Consider the following 22,988-nt stretch of genomic DNA (forward strand, 5'->3'; position numbering starts at 1 on the left):
ACTGATTTCTGATATTGCACTGACTCGAGGACGGACATGTAGGCTAATATATAGATGCATCCTGATTTTTATCATCTTATAAAATTAGTTATATACCATTTTACGCATGGCTAATATCGTATTTTAATATTAGCTACAACGTTGCAACGTGGTTCGTTTAAAACCTGAATTAAGACAAATGGCAAACCACAACCATAATATCAACCAGTGCTCCTGCTACAGACACTGCCAGCCATATCATAGCACAAAATAAAAACATTCCCGTGTTTTTTATATGATTGAAACGGAGAAATAGATCTCAAACGCATTTTTAATACCTATTTTCCGTTAAGTTATATTGTCAGCGACCAAAATGTCCATTTTATTGCATTCTGGGAAAACGCAGTGGGCGTCCGCTTTGAAATTATCCTGTGTTGCATTGGTGATATTTTTGGGTAAGTAAAAAAAGCTTCTGCTATGGAAATAATAAAGCCCATTGTTAAAATGATCATTTAGCAATTAAATGATTTCAATGTAGCAGCCAAACAGATGTGATTACAGTCAGGTTTCCCTGCCTATATTATTAATAGGCTAATATGCGTTATAAGAAAGAATGCAAATAAAATCAGGTGTATATGTTATTACATCATAGCGTTTGACGGTGATTATTATTGCAGATCATCTGTCAATCACACTGAGGTATTCAAATTCCCATTATCGTGATGCCATTGTGAGCGCATTTAGATCAGATTAAGTATGAAACGCAAAGCAGGTCATAAATTATGGCTAAATTATTATTTGTTTCCCCCCATTCATGTTTAACAATGGGAAACAGCACTTCTGGGTTTTTCAGACGCAGCTTTGATGACATTGAGCATTTCTGCGTTTTAAATGACCTATTAAGCATTATATAGCCTACTATTAGTTCGGTTCATTGATGATATACAGTCCAATACTATTTGTATCACTCCGTTTGTTTATTTTTTCAGCAACTCAGGTTACCTATTTGAACCAGTAGGTGGCGACAAGTGAATGTGTTTATGAGTGAGTCATGGAATCTTTAACTCATGCTTCAATAAACGCTGACTCGAAGACAAAACTAGTTCCGCTTTGGCTTCATTCGGCACCATTTTCGTTGACGGAGCAAAAAATAACCTGCAATATTGTGTCTAAAATGTAAGTTAATGAACTTCATTGTGCTTCCCATTGGCTGTTGAATGCAGATGCAGGCTATATAAAGGAGAAAACAGAAAAAAAGGGAAAAAATACAGTAATTTGAGAGCGGGAAAGAAAGTGTGACACATTTGATTTTGTCCTTAACATTAACATTTGAAGACATACAGAGGAGCAGCTCTTTTACATAATAATAACAATAATAGGCTAATGACAGTTAAATAGGGAAAATATTGAGACAATACTGCTGGTTGAGGAAAGGGGGGCTTAACGGAGTTAATCAATATTTCATGTTTACATGTTATACAAAGTGCTTCAGAGCAAACCAATTCAGTAATGAAATGAAAAAAAAAAAAAAAAAAAAAATGAAAATCATAAATAATCATAAACAACCATGTTCTGGTTATTTTGTGAATAGGTTTACTGCTACAGCTGTGGCCTCATGAGACTGCTGCAGTTGAAAGTTACATGAGGATTATTTATTTCAACAGCAGGCAGATGGCCTACTTTTTTGTGCTTAATCCATGTGGTATAGTCCACAAATTTTAATTAATTAAAAGATTTTTACTGAACTACGGTTCATTGTACTGGCTTAACATAAAGAAAAAGGAGCTGCACACACCAAAAGAATTTTCTTAAAACATATGACTGAGGAAGTTGCATTGAAGTTCATGTGAATACCATTCAGTTCTTCTAGAAAGCCACTAGAGTGCGTAAAACGCAGCATTTCAGTGACAGTAGATGAACATGAGCTAGAATTATAATAAAACATAGTTTAGTGGAACTGTCTCCAAAATGATCCTACTTCCAGTCTTTCAATGATTTAATGTGGTTAAAAATTATTAGACATTTTCTAAATATACACTACAAATCTCCATAAAAAGACAATTTAAATATTAGTTTAAAATATCAGTTGGTTTGATGTTTTGTTATTTATTGCAATAGCATTCATAAATGTGGCTTAAGTGTCCAGATATATTTTGGGCTATTGTATGTATGAATTTTAATGCAGGATATTCTCAGCTTTCATCCTCTAATCTAGAGAACTTTGCCTCACTGACTTCCCTTGGCAAAATTATTTGCACATCAATACCACATTCAGGTATACAGATGAATGCTATGAATTGTAGGAATATTTGTGCGGTATCCTATTCTTCAGGAGATTGAAGTTAATAATGCATTTCAGTCAGCTTTCTGAAAAAAACACTGAATTATTCCACTTGTCCCAAAAGCTATTGAACTCAATTTCACTATTGAAACCTCTTCTTTTTCTTTTATATAAAGGTACACTACAGTTCAAAAGTAGAATTTTTTTAAGGTATTAATTAGGGGTGTGACGAGACCAGTATCTCACGAGACGAGATGAGACTCGAGATTGAGTTCACGAGACGAGACAAGATGGCGAAATACATGACTAGAAAAAATATTCTGGTGTATTTGAAATGTTTTAACTAATCATTTTGTAATGAATGTCATTTCAGTTCTACTTTCTGAGACTGAATTATCATATGCAGTAAAAGACAACAATACTCAAGTAATGTAAAAGGTTTTGCCACTAACTCAACTGACTGACTTCTCTTCTGTATGATTTCAGTCTCTTCAGATCTTACTGTACATGATTTATGAGCTTCTACAGCTTTAGACCTCCTAACTGAACTCCTCTCCACAATCTGATCACAGAAATAAAAACAGTATAAATAAAAATGGTAACACTTTACAATAAGGTCTCATTTATTAACATTAATGTATTAACCAACATCAACTAACAACGAGCAATATATTTGCTACAGTATTTATTAATCTTTGTTAGTTGATAAAAATAGTCATTCATTGTTAGTTCATGATAGTTCACAGTGCATTAACTAATGTTAACAAATGAAACCTTATTGTTTGTACTAGTAAATAATAAGAAGAGAAAACTGTTATTCATTTTTATGGTAACACTTTACAATAAGTGCAACCATAATCGCACTCTCTCAATATTCAAAGATCAAATAAGACCAAATTTTTCTTTGATACAGAGCTGAGAGATGGTTACAACTACACTGCCCAGCCTAAAATAGCTTTCATATTGAGAAATATCTGTATTCATCAGTGAGCCGCTTTCAAAATGCGTCGTATTGAAATCACGTTTGAATGCGCGCGCGCGTTTACTTTCACTTTCAACGGTCGCGCGTACTCTGTAAATATGGAGCGGCGGCGACCGTTATCCAACTGAATTAAATGTTTTTTTTATTTAAATACAAAGCAAAACGACAGTGGAGGCATAATGTAAACGTAGCGGTGGCATATTCTTTCCTAATCATCCTAACACTCTGTCATGGCAACATCACGAGACTACTTTTCGCCTCGACGAGAAATCTCGTCACAGTTTAGTCTCGCGAGATCTCGTGCCACGAGATCTCGTCACACCCCTAGTATTAATATTTTTATGCATTAAATTGATATAAATTGCATAAAATTACAAATGTTACAAAAAAAAAAGCTATTTCAAATAAACATTCTATTCATCAAAGAATAGAAAAAAAAAAAGTATCACGGTTCCCAAAAAATAAGAAGCAGCACAACTTTTTTCAACATAGATAATAATAATAAATGTTTCTGGAGCAGCAAATCAGCATATTAGAATCATTTCTGAAGGATCATGTGACACTGAAGACTGGAGTAATGATGCTTTGCATCACTGCAATAAATTACATTTTAAAATATATTCAGATAGAAAAGTGTTGATTTAAACTGTATTAAATAAATATTACTTGTTACTGTATTTTGGTCAAATTACAAAATCCTTGTTGAGCATAAGATACTTATTTCAAAAACATAAAAATGTACAAATCCCAACCTTTTACACGGTGTCAGTGTATACAAACTTAAAAAAAAGATAAACTATAGCAAATATAAAACGTCTTCACAACTGATGGAGTTAATCTACCTATAAGAATAATATTAGTTACTCATTACATCATTTTAGATTGCATAAATGTTGATGTTTCTATGTTTTATTTACTACAGTGTTGTTAGCCTTAATTTAAAGGCACAATTCACCCAAAAATAAAAAAGCATTTACTCAAACTCATTTCATTTCAAAACTATAGGATGTTCTTTCTTCCATGAAATATTGTATGGACTCCCTTCATGCAATGAAAGTAAATGGTACCAAGAGCTGTCAAGCTCCAAAAAGAAAAAAAAAAAAGCAACATAAAAGGTTTTTTGTGAGGAACAGACTAAAATTTAAGATGTTATTCACTGATGATTTTGCTTGAGAGTTATGGTCACCATTCACTTTCTTTGTATGGAAAATAGCCCTTTTACTAAATGCCTCCCTTTTGTGGTCTATGAAATAAAAAAGCTAATTATACGGTTTTATAAAGACATGAGGGTGAGTAAATTATGACCGAATATTCATTTTTGGGTGAAAAGTCCCTGAAAATAAAAGTAACAGTTGTCTGTAAGCCGAGTATGACATATGGTAGATTATGTGAAAACAATTGCGGTTAACAGCTTTGTGAAGATCTGCTTCTCACTGAAATACAGATGTCTTCTCATTTAGTGTGCAGACATACCTTGTTTAAAGTTTTGCCCACAACATTTCAGTCATTAGACAGAAACAAAAATGTGGTGCATTCAAACTGTCTGAACAGATTTGTTGCCATAATATTGCTTTTAACAACCCTATACTGTTTACATGTGAAATAAAAGAGAGGCTTTCTGTGACTGTAAGAAATATCATGAGTGAGTGCAGAGAGATACAAATAATGAAATGTCCCAGTGCTGTTAGACTGTATATCAGCACACTTAAAACGTATATATGTTACAGAAATATCTGTTATATGAGTCAAAATCTGCTAAGGGGTAATTAAATGTATCAAATCATGTAATAACTTATAATCTTTTATTGGAAAATTAAACAACATTTTATCAAACTTTGATAATTGCCTTTATTTTTTAAACAACCGAGAAGATAACTACATTTTCTAAAAACCACCTGTCAATTTTTAATATAAATTTCATCAGCATATGAGAGTCAAATTGGACGATTACAGGGACTCATCTCAAGATCACACATTTAACAGTTCATCTATTGCCAAAATGATGATTAAAAAAAAAAAAATCAGTCAAGAATAGAAAATTATTTCACTAAGCCGGTGATTGTATTGGTGTTTATTTTCTTTAGCATGCAGTGAGAAGTATCAGTTCCCTGATCATTCTGATTAAGTTTTAGCAAATGAAGAACAAATTTATACTCACGTGCGTTATGTATTATGTACGTTATGATCTCTGACAGACAGCATGTAGAAGCCTCTTAGGCCGCCATTTTTTCCCTTTTCTCGGAAAGTAATAACGTAGTCAAAACATCCGGTAGTGTGGGTTTTCTAGGAAATGCGTGACTCGCTGAACCTCTGCTTCTCTACCGTGTATTGTGCACGTTATTTTTTGACAGACACCAATGTTGTGATATTCAAATTATGTGAATTTGAAAACAGATGGATCGTAAGGTAATAGAGTTGTCAAAAGTACGGACTTCGGTACCAAGTTGGTACTGAAATTTAAAAAATGTGACGCTGTTGAGCGGATTCGTAAAAACTTCTGATTGTGTTTACGAATTCGAATCCATTGTGTTTACACGTTCATCGGATATGTCTGTGATTGGCTAGAATGATCAACGCACGGGAGCGTTTTAAAGCACGTAGAAGTCCAACTTGGTAACGAAGTCAGTACTTTTGACAACTCTATAAGGTAATATTTATTTGTGTCTTAGCCGGCAAGTATTCAGTGAAGTGATTGAGGCCCATGAGTGTGTTATGTCCATGTTTTTACTTCTAATATTCCAACCGACAGACAGTTTTTGACGGACATGATAACGTGCGTAAGGGGTGAACTGTGTTTGATTTTTGGGTAATTATAAAGCATGCTGGAGACCTTCAAAATGCTTTTCGTGAAGTTCATTATACTTATGGAGTGAAATTTATTTTGAGGCTTAAACAAATGTGTCCTTGTATTTTTTGGTCATTTGTTTTTTGATTTAATATTGAAATCGGAAAATTAATAAATGGCACCTTTTTCATTTTTCATTCAGGGGTAGAAAATGAATAAACAACTTGAATATTTGATCAATACATGTGGGCGGGAATGAAACACCCCTTTCCGGTGATTGGTCAACCAAACATTACTGTGCCGTCATCAGTTCTTCCGCAGTTCAGCGCAGCAGAATAATAGTCCTTCGCTGCAATGGATTTAACACGTTTATTGCAACTACATTTAATCTCTTTCTCATCAAACAGCCAGACTAACGAATGGCTTGACACAAACCACCGAGGCAGAGCCTAGACAAGGCTTTCTTCTGTGTGTCCATAAATTCGGCAACCTACGCATGTTTATAAACAACTTGAATATTTGATCTCAACATGTGGGGGGGGAATGAAACACCCCTTTCCTATGATTGGTCAACCAAACACTAAAAGGTGCCGTCATCAGTTTTTCCGCAGTTCAGCTCAGCAGAATCAAAAAACGAATGACCAAAAGATACACAGACCCAAATGGCATGTTACTCAGAGACTGACATGTTTGGCTTGTCAGAAATGTTACATTCAGCTCTCGCAAATTTGTTGACTTGAAAATCAAGTTCATTTTTTTGGTTTTGATGCACAAAGTTGTTTTTATTGTCTCTTATAACAAAAATCTTTTATGAAAATCCAAATCATTTGTAAATAATAGTGAAAAAAATCACTTTTTAAAACTGATGTTCCATTATTGTTCCAATTTTATATATATATATATATATATATATATATATATATATATATATATATATATATATATATATATATATATATATATATATATATATATATACAGTGTACAGTACACACACATATATATATATATATTGTTATCATTATTATTGTTTGTTTGTTTGTTTGTTTGTTTGTGCATTCATATACAGCTCCAAAATGTACCTTGTCCACATTTCTCCTTTAACCATAACCTTGAGAGCAGGAAAAAGAGGACACAGACAGCACAGGGAGGGTGTAGTGATGGGGTTTGTCAGGGACTGTGAGAGAGAGAGAGCTACACTGCAGTATTTTATGCCTACAGCACTCTGAACCAGTGAATATTGATACATAAGCATCAAATCAGTTCCCCAAGAGTGGGCTGAAGACATCAGCAGTAGTCAGATCCCTTATTTTCATGCTCATATAAACCCAAACAGTCATGCAAGAGAGTTTACAGATACTCAGGATTCATTGTAGCTTTCTAACTATACAAAAATTAGACTATTATTCAGTGATTTGTCAAGAAAGTGCATGAATTCAGTGATTAAATTTGCATGGGGTATGCGAAGGAGTTTTAAAGCGTCTCTGCTGTAGCACAGAGCGCAGAGAGAAACCGACTAAATATACATGAAAGTAAAAGGGTGGGTGGGGACGACATTGACGTAGTGCCGGTATTGAGTAACACGGCCGGCCGAGTGCTGACTCTGCGTGTGTGTGTGTGTGTATTTATGCTGAACATGCGTGTGTCTCTGTGTGTGCATATTACTGCCCGCGCTGAAGGCATAAATAGGATACTGTGACATGATGCAGTGCTGCATCATTTGTAGCAGAAAAACGCTATGTATATAATGAATCCTTGTATAGTTCAAATGTTGCCTTGTAGGCACTCTTAAATTAACGCATTATAAATCATAATAGTTACTGAAGCTAGTATAGATGAGGTTTGTGTGTGTATGTGTTCTTCCGAACACAGCTGCTGTAGTTCTTGCTCTCTATCCGTGAGGACACCTGATTTTTCTAGAGGGAGGGGGGCGGACTAAACTGCAGCACTTTGAGGGGGGTGGGGATAGGATGGGATGGGATGGGATGGGAGGGTGTGACGAAGTTGCTGCTACTACTGCAGAGAGCCGGGCCGATAAAGCATAACTGCTGCAGCAGTGGGAACTTGTCCAGAAACACAAAACTCCTGACTGCAGAGGGATGAAATGGTGCAGAGGTGGAGAAAATTAACCTTCCTGATAGACATTATGCGATACAATACAAATAATATCACTTAAAGAGGAAGCTTAATACAGATGGAAATAAAGAAGTAAAAACCACATCAATTTGCCACGTTTTCTACACGTGTAATCACATGTGCCGCTTTTCCATCTTTGGGCCAAAACATTCTCATTGCTTAACCGTTCCATTCCGTGCCATGGTTCAATTTTCCACTCTGGGACTGATTATAGCTCTTTGGAATGTAATACAAATGGGTCAGTCATTGCTTTGGTTTTTTTTTTATTTCATTGTTACTTGTGTTAACTTCGCTCAAATTATGTGCTTGGCCAGCTACAAAGAAACCGGCAGCCAGGCAACAGACGAGAGACCAATCCTGAATGCCGACGTCACTACACGCATTCTGCCAGTTCAGTTCCACACAGTTAGCTGAGAATTCTGGTCCGAGAACGGTTTGTAATCATGCCGTGCCAAACCAAGCTCAAGTGGATACTGTAACAGTTCCTTACATTCTTAGAACCATTCTGCCCAACGATGGAAAGGCGTCTATGAATTTCGCATGGGAACTGTTCCAAAACCACGTTTCCATTGTGCAAAGTGTTTCACATGTGACCACAAGTGGTTTTGCACATGTGAAATTCATGTGGTTTTATCTGACATTTAACTTGCCAACATTAGAAAAATATTCTTTTAAAGATTTGTAAACAGATATTTCCCAGAGTGGAATAACGTGGATATTAATATAAATATTAAAACATTTTACATTTACCGGGCTTCAAAAGTATGAGACAAGTCCAAATTTTAAAATTGAATACATTTTTCTGTGTGAAAATATCAATTTCTGAATATCTTTTTCAATTATTTTTTAATGTGGCTTCGGGTTCTTGGACTCCACTGTAATATTTAAAACATTTACATAAAATAAAAAAATAAAAAACTTTTTGCAGTTATATAGTTTTTGTTTTTGAAAGATATTTTATTCATCAAGGATACATTAAATGAAACATTTCAATTTAACTTTAAAAATTACATTGTTACAAAAATATATTTCAATTAAAAACTGTTCTTTTGAACTATCTATTCATCCTGAAAAATCATTCTGTTTTTACTGTAGTTTTGATTCGTTGGTGAGCCACCCACTTACCGTTTTGAGTCAAAAATAGACATTTTATGAAATGTGTTAGAAAAACATTTTTCCGTGAACAGGAGTTATATAAGACTACTATGCAAATCATTTTGTAAGTTTAAAAAACAGCTTTTTCATTGGTTGGCAATAACATTTTAACTTATACTTAAATGAATTACTAATTCTAATTTTTATGTTTTTTATGACTTTATGTTTTAAAAAAAATGCACCAATCAGATGGCAGGAAAATCAGATGGCTAGAATTATACATGTGTGTATTTACATGTCTCGTAGCTTGTCCAGTGACTTCCATGGATGTGCTGGTGCCACAACAGATCAACGCTCTCAATGGCACTAATGTCAGAATCCCTTGTGCGTTCACCTCATGCTACAAGCTGGACCCCAGCAAGTTTGCCATGAACTGGACCTATCAGGAGACACTCAACAGCACAGAGGAGATGGTGAGAGAACTTAAAATGTTAAATATCATCAAAATATTGTAATTTCAATGCCTTACATGTAACACAATTCTTTAGTTTCATCACTTTTCTCAATGTACCTTCATCCAAAATTTCTTCTTTTCCAAGTTCATGACTTATAAGAACAGGATAACTCCCCTGAAGTCAACCCGATTTGGAGATCGGGTCGTGTTTTCTGGAAACCTGGAAAAGAACGACCTCAGCATCACTATCTCAGATGTGCAGTTGACAGATGATGGAATCTACAATTGCTATGTGCGCAACCCTCCAGATCGCATTCAGGGTCACGGCACCATCCAGTTCAACGTCCTGACTGAATGTAAGACTTCAGCTTGAGCTAAGAAGCTGTACGACAGAAGTTTTGGGTCTTCAACCAGGGTTACTTCAGGACAGGCAATGATGAATTAGGTTTCCTTATTGCAGGTGTTGTTAAGTCTAGAATAGAGTACTGCAGTGATGATGTATTTTTGTAGACCAGCCCAGAAGTTTGCATTTTTCCTTTGGCTTTTGGATTATTGCAGAAAATAAGCTCCTTGACCAACAAAAGTTTGTGATTCTTACACATTATGTACATCATGATAATTTTCACAAATGAACACAACTTTATAATAATTTTGAAGCCTAAATACAAAAATCTTGAGCTTGTGTTTACCACAGACCTTATTTCAGGCATTTAACTAAAAACCCATTGACTTTATTGACAAAAAATATGTCATCCCTGCAGCACTCAGAAAGATTTAAACTCTTGCTCCACTAAGACAGTAGTCAACCTGAAAGAGAAAACTATAGAATACGTTAATAACTGCTGTCTGCTCTAGCACCCCTAATGGCAACATTGAGAATGCAACCTGTACTAAGATTTTGGCTGATTGGCATAGGCCAGTTAGCCACTGGAGGTAGAAGCTGTAACTACTCAATTTTGGCCCAGAAAGCAACATATTACAATATATTTTACACACATTTTTTTCAGAATACACTTTTTCATTGAAGAAATATGCTGCTACTTGGTGAAGTTTGTTGTTAGAATCTCTAATTTTTTTTTGTCTTCCTCTGCCCAGTGCCACCACCAAGGGATTCGACCATTGCTGTCGCCATCGGGGCATCTGTGGGGGGCATTCTTGCTTTGCTCATTCTGTCCATGGTAGTGGTGAAGTGTATTCGTAGACATAAGAACCAGGAGCTGATCTCAGACGAGCAGAAGATGGAGGAAGAGGGCAAAGTCGATGGAGAAGGAGGAACAGAAGAAGCAACAAAGTAAGAATTTAGTTCTTTTTTTCTTTCCCAGTATTTGAGTGTTTCTTCTCAGTAAACAAACTGCTTACTTTGAATCCTGAAACAGACAGCCCTAACACGCCATCTTAGCCCTGGAGGCCTAACCGATGGTGGAGCTCAATCCTTCATGTTCTGGTAAAACTGATTGCTAGCTAGTGTGTCTTGGTGGTCATGTGACTGTGGTTGACAGTGGCCCTTTCAAGTTCTCTTTCCATCTTTGTTTCATCAGTCTGTCCTTCTAGTTTTTGAGTTGAATTCTGAATTCTCTGGATGTTATTCTCTATCAGTCTGTTTGTAGTATTACTTTATCTGGTTGGGTTCTGTTGTGTCTGTTTAGTGGTGGTTGTTTTATGTATGTCATTGTTTTTCAGCTCAATATTAATGTATTTCTTTTAAAATTACTTAAAATGGTTATTGTTCTTGATCAGACTCATCAGTTTGACCAAAGTTAATTCAATCTACTGCAACAATCTAATGAAAAATAGGAAATGTTTTACAATAATTTCCAATGATTCATCACTAAGTGTGACTATATATATGAAGACTTCAGATGCAAAAGCCTCTAAGTGCTCGTATGTTTATGTTCAGTTATTTCACACTGTAAAACCCAATAAGTTCAGAATATTCAAAACATTTGAGGAAACTTATTACCTCAAAACAAATTTTTAAATTTTTCAAAAAAAAATTTTAAAGTTGGTAGAACTTAAAAATTTTGTGACAAGTAGGGTGGGGCTGAGAGCCATGGAAGCGGATCAAGGCCAGTGTGTCTCTCACTAACAATCCCGTCACCAGCATCCCTTGCCCAACTCATCATAATGTTAATTACATACAGTTAATTTACATAAACATCACATTCAGATCTTGGTTAAATGTTACATAGCAAATAACACATGCTATTATAACTATCAGAGAGACTGTCATTACATACTTGCATATATGTAATCAAACAACATATGTGGTCTTAAATGTTTTGCAGCTCATCCTCAACCTAACCACAGGCTCTGCTCTTCACCACAGTGGTAACCCTACAAAACTAACATAACAGAACCCCCCTGAATCCCAACATAACACAACATTAAACATTAACTTATATCTCCATATGTTAATCTTGTGCAAAAACAAACAAAATAACACTTAATTTCAACAGTTATTTATATGGTCTGACGCAAAGCATGCTGGGAATTAGAAATCTGCTGCAGCTCAACTCAATCATATTAAGTTCAGCTTACTACAATGAAATTTTGAGTTCATGAGCTTGATAAAAATTATCATTTTAGAAGAAAATTTCAGATGGCACTTAGAGACTTTTGCATCTGAAGTTTTCATATATTCATATATATATATATATATATATATATATATATATATATATATATATATATATATATATATATGAGATTTTTGAGCAATTTTAAAAGTTATGAGGCAAGTGAATTACTGAATTACTGTATTTTGAACTGCTTCAACAAAGTGTTATGCAAAAGGATTCACAGAAATTACAAACTTATTGGAGGTTCTGGCAAATGAATCATTGAATCATGAATCTTTTAAAACCAATTAATTGAAACTATCAGCTAAATGGGATCTTTTTCTACAAAATAACCACAAGAAAAATGTTTAAATACACTGTTAATAGTATATTCTCAATCATATTAAGTTCAGCTGACTACAATGAAATTTTGAGTTCATGCAACTTTTTTCTATTAAGTACAATGAACTTTCATTATTATTTGAGTGAAACAAACTCATTTAATTTAATTAATTTCATTGTTCGGTTTTACAGTGCACTTTAATAGCAATGAAAAGGACCTATTAATTGCCATTAAAGTGAAATTACTGAACCTAAACATACGAGCTTGATAAAAATGATCATTTTAGAAAAAAATTTCAGACAGCACTTAGAGACTTCTGCATCTGAAGTCTTCATATATATATATATATATATATGAGATTTTTGAGCAATTTTAAAAGTTATGAGGCAAGTGAATTACTGAATCAGTATTTTGAACTGCTTCATTGAAACAAAGTGTTTTGCAAAAGGATTCACAGAAATTACAAACTTTATTGGAGGTTCTGGCAAATGAATCATTGAATCTCTCTTTTAAAACCAATTAATTGATAATATCAGCTAAATGGGATCTTTTTCTACAAAGTAACCACAAGAAAAATGATTAAATACACTGTTAATATTATATTCTCACATTTCTCTTCATTGTGTTTCTTTTACTTTTCAGAAATTTATGCCTCCTACCTGAAGATATGTAAAACTCGTTTGACTCTTCGTCCTGTAATGGTCTCATTCAACATTCCCCAGTTTTATCGTGTAGCGACCAAACATGTCATGTTAGGAAGATCCCTGCCACTGTGCCATGATGTCCAGTCACTGGTGAGAAATCACAAAGGGTTTTATACTGCCTCTTCCACTCATTATGGCAGGTTAAGGTGATAACAGCATCCTACAGAACTGTTTATTTGGTCCACCCTTTTTTCGAAGTCAGTAATGTCTTTTTTCTTCAACTACTGCCACTATTAGCACTATTAATATTAGCCATCCAATATTTCTGCTAAGAATTTTCTAAAGGTGAGAGTTTTAATTGATACAAAACTGCCAAAGTGTTTTTACCCTTACAGTGTTTATACGTTTTGACAGTTTCTTGAGAAATCACTGCCCTCAACGTCCTCTTTAAGTGGATGCAGAAACATGATGTGTGTGTGTTTGTGTGTGCCTTCTCTTTGTGCCAGTTTGCTCCAATTGGGTCTAAGGTTTGTGCTGTTCTTACAATCCAGTTTGTAGAAGAGCAGAATATTTAGCAGTGATACCTTGAACCTACCCAAATGGCAGGACCATGACTATCCATTAGTGTTAAAAATATATAATTTGCTAGTTTATAGTACACCTCCAAAACATGTACAATCATTGCATGACAATTTTCTTATACATTTTACACACAAATTGCACAAAACAAATCATCACTTTGCACAAGCATCTGGCACATTCCATGAATAGGTTATATATTGGTGTCCCATGACTTTTTAAAAGCATTTAGGCCCTGACACAAAAAGCCGATGGTCGGCCATCGGCCAACGTCGGGCGGCCCAGTTTTTGCAGTGTGTTCCACACCATCTGCACTAGTTGGACTTTGTCGGGGGGATTTTGGCCGATTGAGCATGTTAAATCAGTGTCCGTCAGCTTCTGCGCCATTGGTGAGAGAGAGAACTCTGATTGGCTGTTCAGTTTAGCGAACGAGAATAAAAACAAAAGATGGCTGTTCTAATTTAACGTCACCATTCCAATGCACAAATATTTTCATAACAACATGCGCCACCTGGAATGAAGAGAGCGATCAGCGTGATTGATATTTAAAATGGTATTCTATATCTGCAGCCCTAGTTTCGGTTTCCCTTTTTGGATGACGAATATAGACTATTGATACCTGTTGATATACACGGCCATTTTCTTACACGCTGACGCAGAACGCATGTGCTAGTTGACAGTCGCCTGTAGCCTTTGTGGTGTGTTCAAGCCCAGCCTTTTTTGCCGAAATGCAGCCGATGTGAGGCGATAACACAGTTGCCTTTCGTCGTTGCTATTTTTTTTTTTCACATCTGCTTGGTGGGTCACAGCCTTTAGAGGCACAAATCCCATATTATTTTTGTTATGAGATACACTGTATAAACCTGAATAAGTTGGCAAAACTTATAAAAAGTTTTAATTTTATTGAACTAATTTGTTTAATACAAGATTACCCTACTCAAAACAGTTAGTTATTTTGAGCATTATGGTTTACAGTGTATTAGAAACAGAAAACGAACTAAAATGGTAATTTTAGCCTGCTCCACTGCAAAGGACTTAACCTTAAAATCATAGAAGAGTGTCGTAATTTTAAAATATGGACATTGAAGATTTTAATATTCTGCTCATAGTAAAAATTTGTCTTAATTAAATTAATTCACTTATTTTCCCCATTACAAAAAAGTAAGATTCTTTGTGAGGCCCAAAAAGAAGTTAAATTGGACCCTTTCTACTAAAATTATGATTAGAATAAAAAAATTAAACAAATATGCAGCAACAGCTAAATCTATGGCAAATTTGCCATAAAAATACATTTTTGGAAATTCATTCACTTTTTTACCCTATTTATGGAAAATGCCGTTTACAAAACACTGCTTTCACACACAAACGTCATCATTTATCACGATACTTGTATTTATTGATAAAAACCAAAAACAAATTCGATTGTTGATATTATTGTGTTTGACATGTATGTTGTGGTGTGTTATTTGGAATGTGTGAAATAATTTTACATGATTATCTTCTTGAACATAGTTCAAGTACAATTTTTCTCAGTACTGAATTTATGAACACTTCATTTTTAACCTGATAATCAAATTTCACAGCTAATTTTATAATCTGAAAGAGGAATTGAAATTGAGAATTAAGCTTGTTCAAGAGTGCAAGTGAAACATACTGGATTAAGACTGAATGTGTCAAATATAAAAGAATATTAAACCTTTCATGGAAAGATAAAATTGTATATGACATATCACTGAATTGTATATGACATAAGTCACTGAACCGTTTCCCAAAAGAAAAAAAAAAAAAGAACAAAACCAAAAACAGATATTTAGTTCAGTTTCAAAAAAATCTCTTTCCATGTTGGGAATCCATTTTGATTGTGAACCACACAGTGATTGTGAACTCACTTTCAGTGGATTCGTAGTAGCAGACTGTGGACTGTGTAGTAGATTATGTAGGGAAGGGGCAGGTCCCCTACATACCATCTGCTAAAATTAACAATTTCTGCAAAGAATAGCCTCAACATTATAACAGTATGATTTTGTGTTGTGTTCAGAAAACGTGAGGAGTATGTTTTAAATAGTTCTATTCAATAAAAGTAAATATATCTTATATATATATATATATATATATGTATGTATATTGTAATTTTGAATGATGTTGAAAAGTCTGTATTTAAATTGAAACAGTTAATAGAGATGTAGGTTAGAACATTACATGCATAAACTCATTAATAAACAGTTCTTCTTTGTTCTGGCATAAAAAACTCATACAATATATACCGTACGGTATTTGCCTACAAACCATAACAGTTTAAACTATTGTAGTACTTATTTTACTTCACTATGTATAGTTACTCAGTTCGCATGCTGTAATACAACATTTATGCAGCACAGGCCGAAAGCCTGGAGCCACAGTGATTTTGAGCCCAGGATGGCTCACCCTTAGCAGGGCAAAGCCAACACATAAATTGGCTTATGTTTGGGCACTCTTTAACTCACTGAATGCCCTTCTGATTGGCTGAGGCTGCCTTTTTTCACTGATAAAGGCATTATTTTACACTTCCACATCATATTGTATTTTATGGATCATGTTATATTGCTTCACTAACAAAAATTTACCAAAAATACAATCCATGCTGTGGTACCACTACAATTTGCTCCATGATACCTCTAGAGTTTGTTGTAAGGGAATGTATTCTTTATTTTCCTTTTTATTTTTTATTATTTTTTTATTTTAATTTTAACATGTTTAAATCAGTTTAAATCACTAAAATAGGTTCTATTGAGATTTACATATTGTGTAATCATAACTGTTAACTGTTATTGCTATGTATTTAAATATAATTTAACACAAAATGACGCTTGGTTGCTTTGTTCATGTGCACATGTAGATTGTGTATTATACAGTTTTTTTTGTTTTTTTTACCACCCTGTGTTTTTGTGTAGATATCTGCATAATGTGAGCACCACAAAAATACTCCTAAAAGATAAAACAAAACCATTAAGCTCATAATTTGATTTGCTGCACAGCAGTTAACATTACACCAGCTTGTGAAATACAGACTGTGATTTTATGGCTGGTGCATTAATGGTTGCCATTCATAGGTTGAATTGCCTTCATCGCCAGGCAATACGACTCTAAACCCCTGATTATCTTCTATTAGAATTAGACAACAATGTCCTGGTTACTTGGTTACAAGTATTCAATATGTACTGATATAAATAAACATAATTTTGCACTGTCAGAAGCCTGATATTATACGAAAGGTAAATTATATCACAAATATGTAACCATGATATCATATTGTTGATTGTACTGCCTTGATGTTTTCTTTATTGCATTTGCCTATACATCAAGATCATACAAACCTAACATTTCTATGGATATAATCAATAACAGTAGTCCAGTGAGGCTAGATGGGATGGTTTGGGGACCCATTTTTGCCCATTTTTCCATCATGCATGCCTCTGTTTTAGTATCTCTCTGAAGGTCTAACCCTGGCCTACTTTAAATACATATGCTTGCGCTGCATCATAACTATGAGCTGCATCACTGATTGTTTTTTCAATAAAAACAAAGGGCAAAAAAGCATTTTGTTCCTGTTTCTTTGACTAAAAATATATGAATTTTCACTGAAAATGAAAAAATTATGAAAATTCCCATTTGGCTTTCTTTCCTCTGGGGAAAGCACATGAAGATGACCCATTCCTTTAAAAGAAACATCAAATTAAAATGATTGTAATTACTGTATTAAAATAGTGATTATTTTTTAGTTTATTACAGCCAACTGAGCTACTTTCAGCAAATGTTAGCGCTTGAAAATTTGCTTTACATGGAGATTTGGAGCAGGTAGGCAGGGCAGGTGTTTTTAAATAGGTTGTACATAGAGAAGCTGACAGAGAGGGTTGAGGGGGCAGCGGCTCTGCAGTGTGATCAACACTAGCTACTGCTGGAGAAAACTGCTGCACAGGCAAAAGTGAAGGTGACTCATGCACGCAAATATACATTGTAGATACTTATCAAAGTGGCAATTTCAGCCAGGCAACATCATGAGAACTTAAAATAAAATCTCATAATCTGACAACAAATTCAGTTCAACAGACCTGCCGTGTATTATTTGAGTTGTGCATCTGTTGATCAGTACTCCGGTCCAGATAAATAAAGTTCTTTTTTAAAAAAATATTTTATTTAAACAAATCACAACAAGACAGATGTAATGCCGCTACAGTGAGTCAGCAAGACAGATGTAATTTTTAAACATCTGATGTAATAACCCTTCAGCAACTTGATCTTGCTGCAATTAGTCAGCTTTTGGGTATAGACACATGTGCTTGTTTCTCATTTTCTTAGTAATTATTTGTATAATTCTGTACTCGAATAACTATTTATTTTAATCCAGAATTGCCAACTCAAAGACCAATCTTACATGGCGTGTAACTTAATCTGACTCTTATGAGTTATATTTGGAAAATGGAAAATATTATGTGCGTACAGATTTTGGCAGCACTTTATTTTACAGTCCCATGTACTTATTATAGTAATAACTGGGTAATAACTTGGTAATAACCCTGTATCTATTCCTAAACCTAACCTTAACCTATGTAGTTACTTTGTTTTACCCAGTACTTTCCAAGGTAAGTACACTGTAAGTACATGAAAGTACACGTATTGTAAAATAAAGTGCAACCCAGATTTTGGTATTTTCATGTTTCTTTTCTCACCAACTTCCCATTGTATCTATCATTTTCATAAGGGTTACTCTTTCCAACTTCTCATCGACATGTCTCCAGTCACACAAGAGTAAATTTAGAAATGTTTCAAGAACACTTGGATCTGTGCTGGTGATATTTAAGAACTAATGTCGTTTTATCGATTTATTTCGAAGTAGTTTTATCCGATTTCTCTTTTTGTCCCTTTCAGTTAGTTTTTAATTAATCAAGATGCATGAAGTTAATTAATCAAGATCAGAAATAAGTATAAGAACACCATTTAAGGCTTTTCTATATCAAACTTAAACTGTAGCAAATTCTGTTTGACACATTTTTTTTTTATTATTATTTATTTTATTTATTTATTGCACAGCAAATCCTGCAAATAATTTGTACTTTCAGTAAATATGAGTTTGACACATTTTCACTTTGGTTATGAACAAATCGCAATACCAAATTACATTTTTAAATAAACGAAATGAATAATAATATCAACTGAATCTCTTATTTGATGAGAGTTTTAATATGCAAAATAATGTTGTACACTGATATTTTGCAAGACAAGCTTTGTCACATCAAATTCTGACCTTCAACTTTCAGTACAAGTGTAATTGTTTGTATATTAATAATTTATACCATAATATAACCATGCTAAATTTCCCCATTAATTGTAAGAGTTACTCTTTGTACGTGTAAAGAATGGTAAAGGTGCTGTCAGGATGTGCTTCATACGGTAACATCTAAATTAACTGATTTGTATTTATTTAATGCCACTGAAGTTACACCAACAAAAGTCATTTTTAAATTTCAGATCAAATAGTTCCTTAAGGAAACAAATTCACAACTTTCTATAGCACTGCATTAAATAATAACGTCAAATACACTGAAATAACACATTCACACAGACATTTGTATCAGTGAAGAGAGTTTGATGCATGTATTCACAGTACAGCAAGATAAAATGACTTTAACTTACCCGGTTACGAACCATCAAACAAGAAGTCTTCGCTCTTAAATTTGAAAGTGTAATTTGTCCTGCCCACAAGTCCAAACTTCTCCTCCGCACTCAGGCCTCATAGTCACTGTTTATCTTCCACACATCATAAAGTTGTAGAAAAGGAAGGAGGAAGAGAGAAACAGAGGTAGGGAGGGCTGCATCCTCCTGCAGACGTTCTTGTAGTTGTTCCCGGGATGCTAAAGGTCTGAAGAAATGCAGCATTGTACTTTAATGCAGAGAGAGTGAGAAAGAGAGACAGACTGAGAGCGAAACACATTGAGGGAGATTCTAAGGTCACTGTTAAGCACTTGAAATGCAGAGACTCTCTTACTCGCTACCTCTCCGGCTCCTTTACTCCCTCCTCCTGCTGTCCTCCACACCTCTCCTCCTCCACCCCTCCCTATTCCTCTCTGCCTTTCCCGTCTGGCGAAGTTTTGCAACATCATGCTCCCCTCACTGGTTCAGTCCAGGGAGTCCAGCATCTTCGCTATTGCGTTTATTTTTCATTGACAACGTTTCATCTCCAGGATGCTTTCCAGTACTTGCATAGCATTAGTTTGATAGGACAGTTCGACGTGTGACGTCCCGTATGTGACTTCCAGGTGAAACCCATGCATCCATATTAACGTCACATTAATAAAACATTTTTCTATTGAATGGCTGTTCTCAATCCGAAGCCAATGATAGTGTTTCTTGCTCCAAAGTGTCACCAAACTCCATCTTGTTAATGCCTTCCTCCATTCTTCAACTATGAGTGGGTCTCTCTTGTCCAATCTTTCTCTCTTTCACTCTCTTACTGGTTCTATACAGTAAATTGCAATATGGGAATTGCTCTCTCTCTCTCTCTCTCTCTCTCTCTCTCTCTCTCTCTCTCTCTGAAACTCCACCCTCACACAAGCACACACACATATGCTGTGATATGGACTCCCAAGGTCACATTGTCCTAAGTGTGTGTGCGCACACAAGTGTGTTACCACAGGGGGTTGATATCAAGTGCTATCCTATAAATCACAACGGCCCACACAGGACGACATTCTGTCAGTCAGATATCTGTGTGTGTGTGTGTGTGTGTGTGTGTGTGTGTAAACGTCTCTGTTTAGATCAGATGTCTGTGAAACAGCTGCTGTCTCTTTGTGGTCACATCTGCATCGAGCAACGGCGCTGTTCATCCTCAAATGTTCCTGATCAGACCTAAAGATTCACAGTCACAGTCATCAAAACTAGAAAAAAACACTAAAATGTATTAAAAAAATATAAAATATATGAAATTGATCTTTTCCAGATATTATTATAAACCAACCTACACTCAGAAGATGTACTCTTACCTACTATGCATATAACAGTATGTCAAATATGCAGTGGTAGGTGAGAAATAGCTGGATGACCTACTGTCATTCCATTAGATAACCAAAATGGCAAAAACAGGGGGGAAAAAAAAAGAAGAAGAAGAAAAACTGCACACTATAAGAGTGAAAGAAGAGGAAAACTCCAAAGCAAATGTTTCGGGAACAGCATGACCTTTTTTAGTGCCTAATTCTTTCCATTTTGTACTGTGGCCTACATAATATCCTGTTTGGTGCAGTGAGTTTTTGGTGATTTATAATTCCATTAGATATAAAATATCAAAGCAAGAGGTATTTATTTTAAAGGGGACTGACCTATTATGCCCCTTTTAATAAGAAATATAAGTCTCAGGTGTCCCCAGAATGTCTGTGAAGTTTTTGAGTGGAAGGAAAAACATGCTGTTTTCGTGCATGTGTCTTTAAATGCAAATGAGCTGCTGCTCCTCACCCCACTTTCCTGACGAGGGCGGAGCCTGTACAACTCGTGCCCCTGATACTCTGCCAAAAACGAACAAAACATCTGTTTGGTTTTCATTATCAGCTCTATCGCGGCCATGCTCACGTGACATTGCAATTCTTTGCCATCATGAAAGTTATTTATTTGCATGCGTTTTAAAGCCATAACAGTTTAAACTTCTGATATATGGTTTTCTGAGCACACACATCCAAAGCATGTGCACAGAAAACTGTCCTGTGAGTATTAAACTGATTTCTCTTATGCTGCGTTCACACCAGACGCGACTTGCGCAAATAAATCGCGCTATTCGCGTGTAGTTGGACGCTTGAACATTTTGAGTTTACTCGCTTCATTCGCGCGTGAAAATCCCTTCACAACAGACGCTAATTCGCGTCATGAGAGGGGCTCTCCCGCTCCTTTATGTGTCCCAGACTCTCCCACTGCTTTCTGCACACTTCCTCTGAATAAACACAACTTGTCAGTGGGGAAATAATTGTAAATTACAGCAAATAAGCTCAATTGGTCGTCTTTAGTTGGCTTGTAGTCTTAATATATATATATATATATATATATATATATATATATATATATATATATATATATATATATAGTCCAAAAGTTTGGAACCACTAAGATTTTTAATGTTTTTAAAAGAAGTTTCATCTGCTCACCAAGGCTACATTTATTTAATTAAAAATACAGTAAAAACAGTAATATTGTGAAATATTATTACAATTTAAAATAACTGTTTTCTATTTGAATATATTTCACAAAGTAATTTATTCCTGTAATGTCAAAGCTGAATTTTCAGCATCATTACTCCAGTCTTCAGTGTCACATGATCCTTCAGAAATCATTCTAATATGCTGATCTGCTGCTCAAGAAACATTTAATGTGTACAATTGCACAAAATATTTGTGTACAATATTTTTTTTTTCAGGATTATTTGATGAATAGAAAGTTCAAAAGAACAGTGTTTATCTGAAATCGAATCTTTTGTAAGATTATAAATGTCTTTACTGCCACTTTTGATTGATTTAATGCATCCTTGCTGAATAAAAGTATTCATTTCTTTAATTTCTTTTCAAAAAAATAAAAATAAAAATTCTTACTGACCCCAAACTTTTGAACGGTAGTGTATAATGCTACAGAAGCTTTGTATTTCAGATAAATGCTGTTCTTTTGAACTTTCTATTCATCAAGGAATCCTGAAAAAAAAGTACACAACTGTTTTCAACATTGAAAATAATCATAAATGTTTATTGAGCAGCAAATCAGCATATTAGAATGATTTCTGAAGGATCATGTGACACTAAAGACTGGAGTAACGATGCTGAAAATTCAGCTTTGCATCACAGGAATAAATTACTTGTCAAATATATTTAAATAGTACACAGTTATTTTAAATTGTAATAATATTTCACAATATTACTGTTTTTTACTGTATTTTTAATTAAATAAATGTAGCCTTGGTGAGCAGACGAAACTTCTTTTAAAAACATTAAAAATCTTAGTGGTTCCAAACTTTTGGACTGTACTGTATATATATATATATATATATATATATATATATATATATATATATATATATATATATAGCTCAAATTGAGTAAAGACCGTTTTTTACAACTTATCAGATTGTCCGACCTCCTCACTCACTT

At 34.6% G+C, this 22,988-nt stretch overlaps 1 protein-coding gene across 2 annotated transcripts; it reads left to right on the top strand.

The window, feature by feature from the left end:
* Positions 1-200: 200 nt before the first annotated feature.
* On the top strand, positions 201-15,603 carry scn2b (sodium channel, voltage-gated, type II, beta). 2 transcript variants are annotated; one of them, XR_007180390.1, is made up of 6 exons: positions 201-434; positions 9,565-9,731; positions 9,858-10,068; positions 10,808-11,003; positions 11,089-11,156; positions 13,256-15,603. XR_007180390.1 is itself a non-coding variant. In XM_048160949.1 (5 exons), the coding sequence occupies exons 1-5, from the start codon at positions 353-355 to the stop codon at positions 13,284-13,286; spliced, it is 687 nt and encodes a 228-aa protein (XP_048016906.1). In that variant the 5' UTR covers positions 201-352; the 3' UTR covers positions 13,287-15,603. The 2 variants fall into 2 exon arrangements, 1 of the variants encoding a protein (XP_048016906.1); XM_048160949.1 differs by lacking the exon at positions 11,089-11,156.
* Positions 15,604-22,988: the final 7,385 nt, after the last annotated feature.

This window comes from Megalobrama amblycephala, linkage group LG16, assembly GCF_018812025.1.
Source record: "Megalobrama amblycephala isolate DHTTF-2021 linkage group LG16, ASM1881202v1, whole genome shotgun sequence".
NCBI classification, from domain to species: Eukaryota; Metazoa; Chordata; class Actinopteri; order Cypriniformes; family Xenocyprididae; genus Megalobrama; species Megalobrama amblycephala.

Coding starts and splice junctions, on each gene's coding strand:
- scn2b (XM_048160949.1), top strand. CDS start 353: ATGTCCATTTTATTGCATTCTGGGAAAACGCAGTGGGCGTCCGCTTTG. Junction 435..9,564: donor TGCATTGGTGATATTTTTGG/GTAAGTAAAAAA, acceptor CATGTCTCGTAG/CTTGTCCAGTGACTTCCATG. Junction 11,004..13,255: donor GGAACAGAAGAAGCAACAAA/GTAAGAATTTAG, acceptor TTTACTTTTCAG/AAATTTATGCCTCCTACCTG.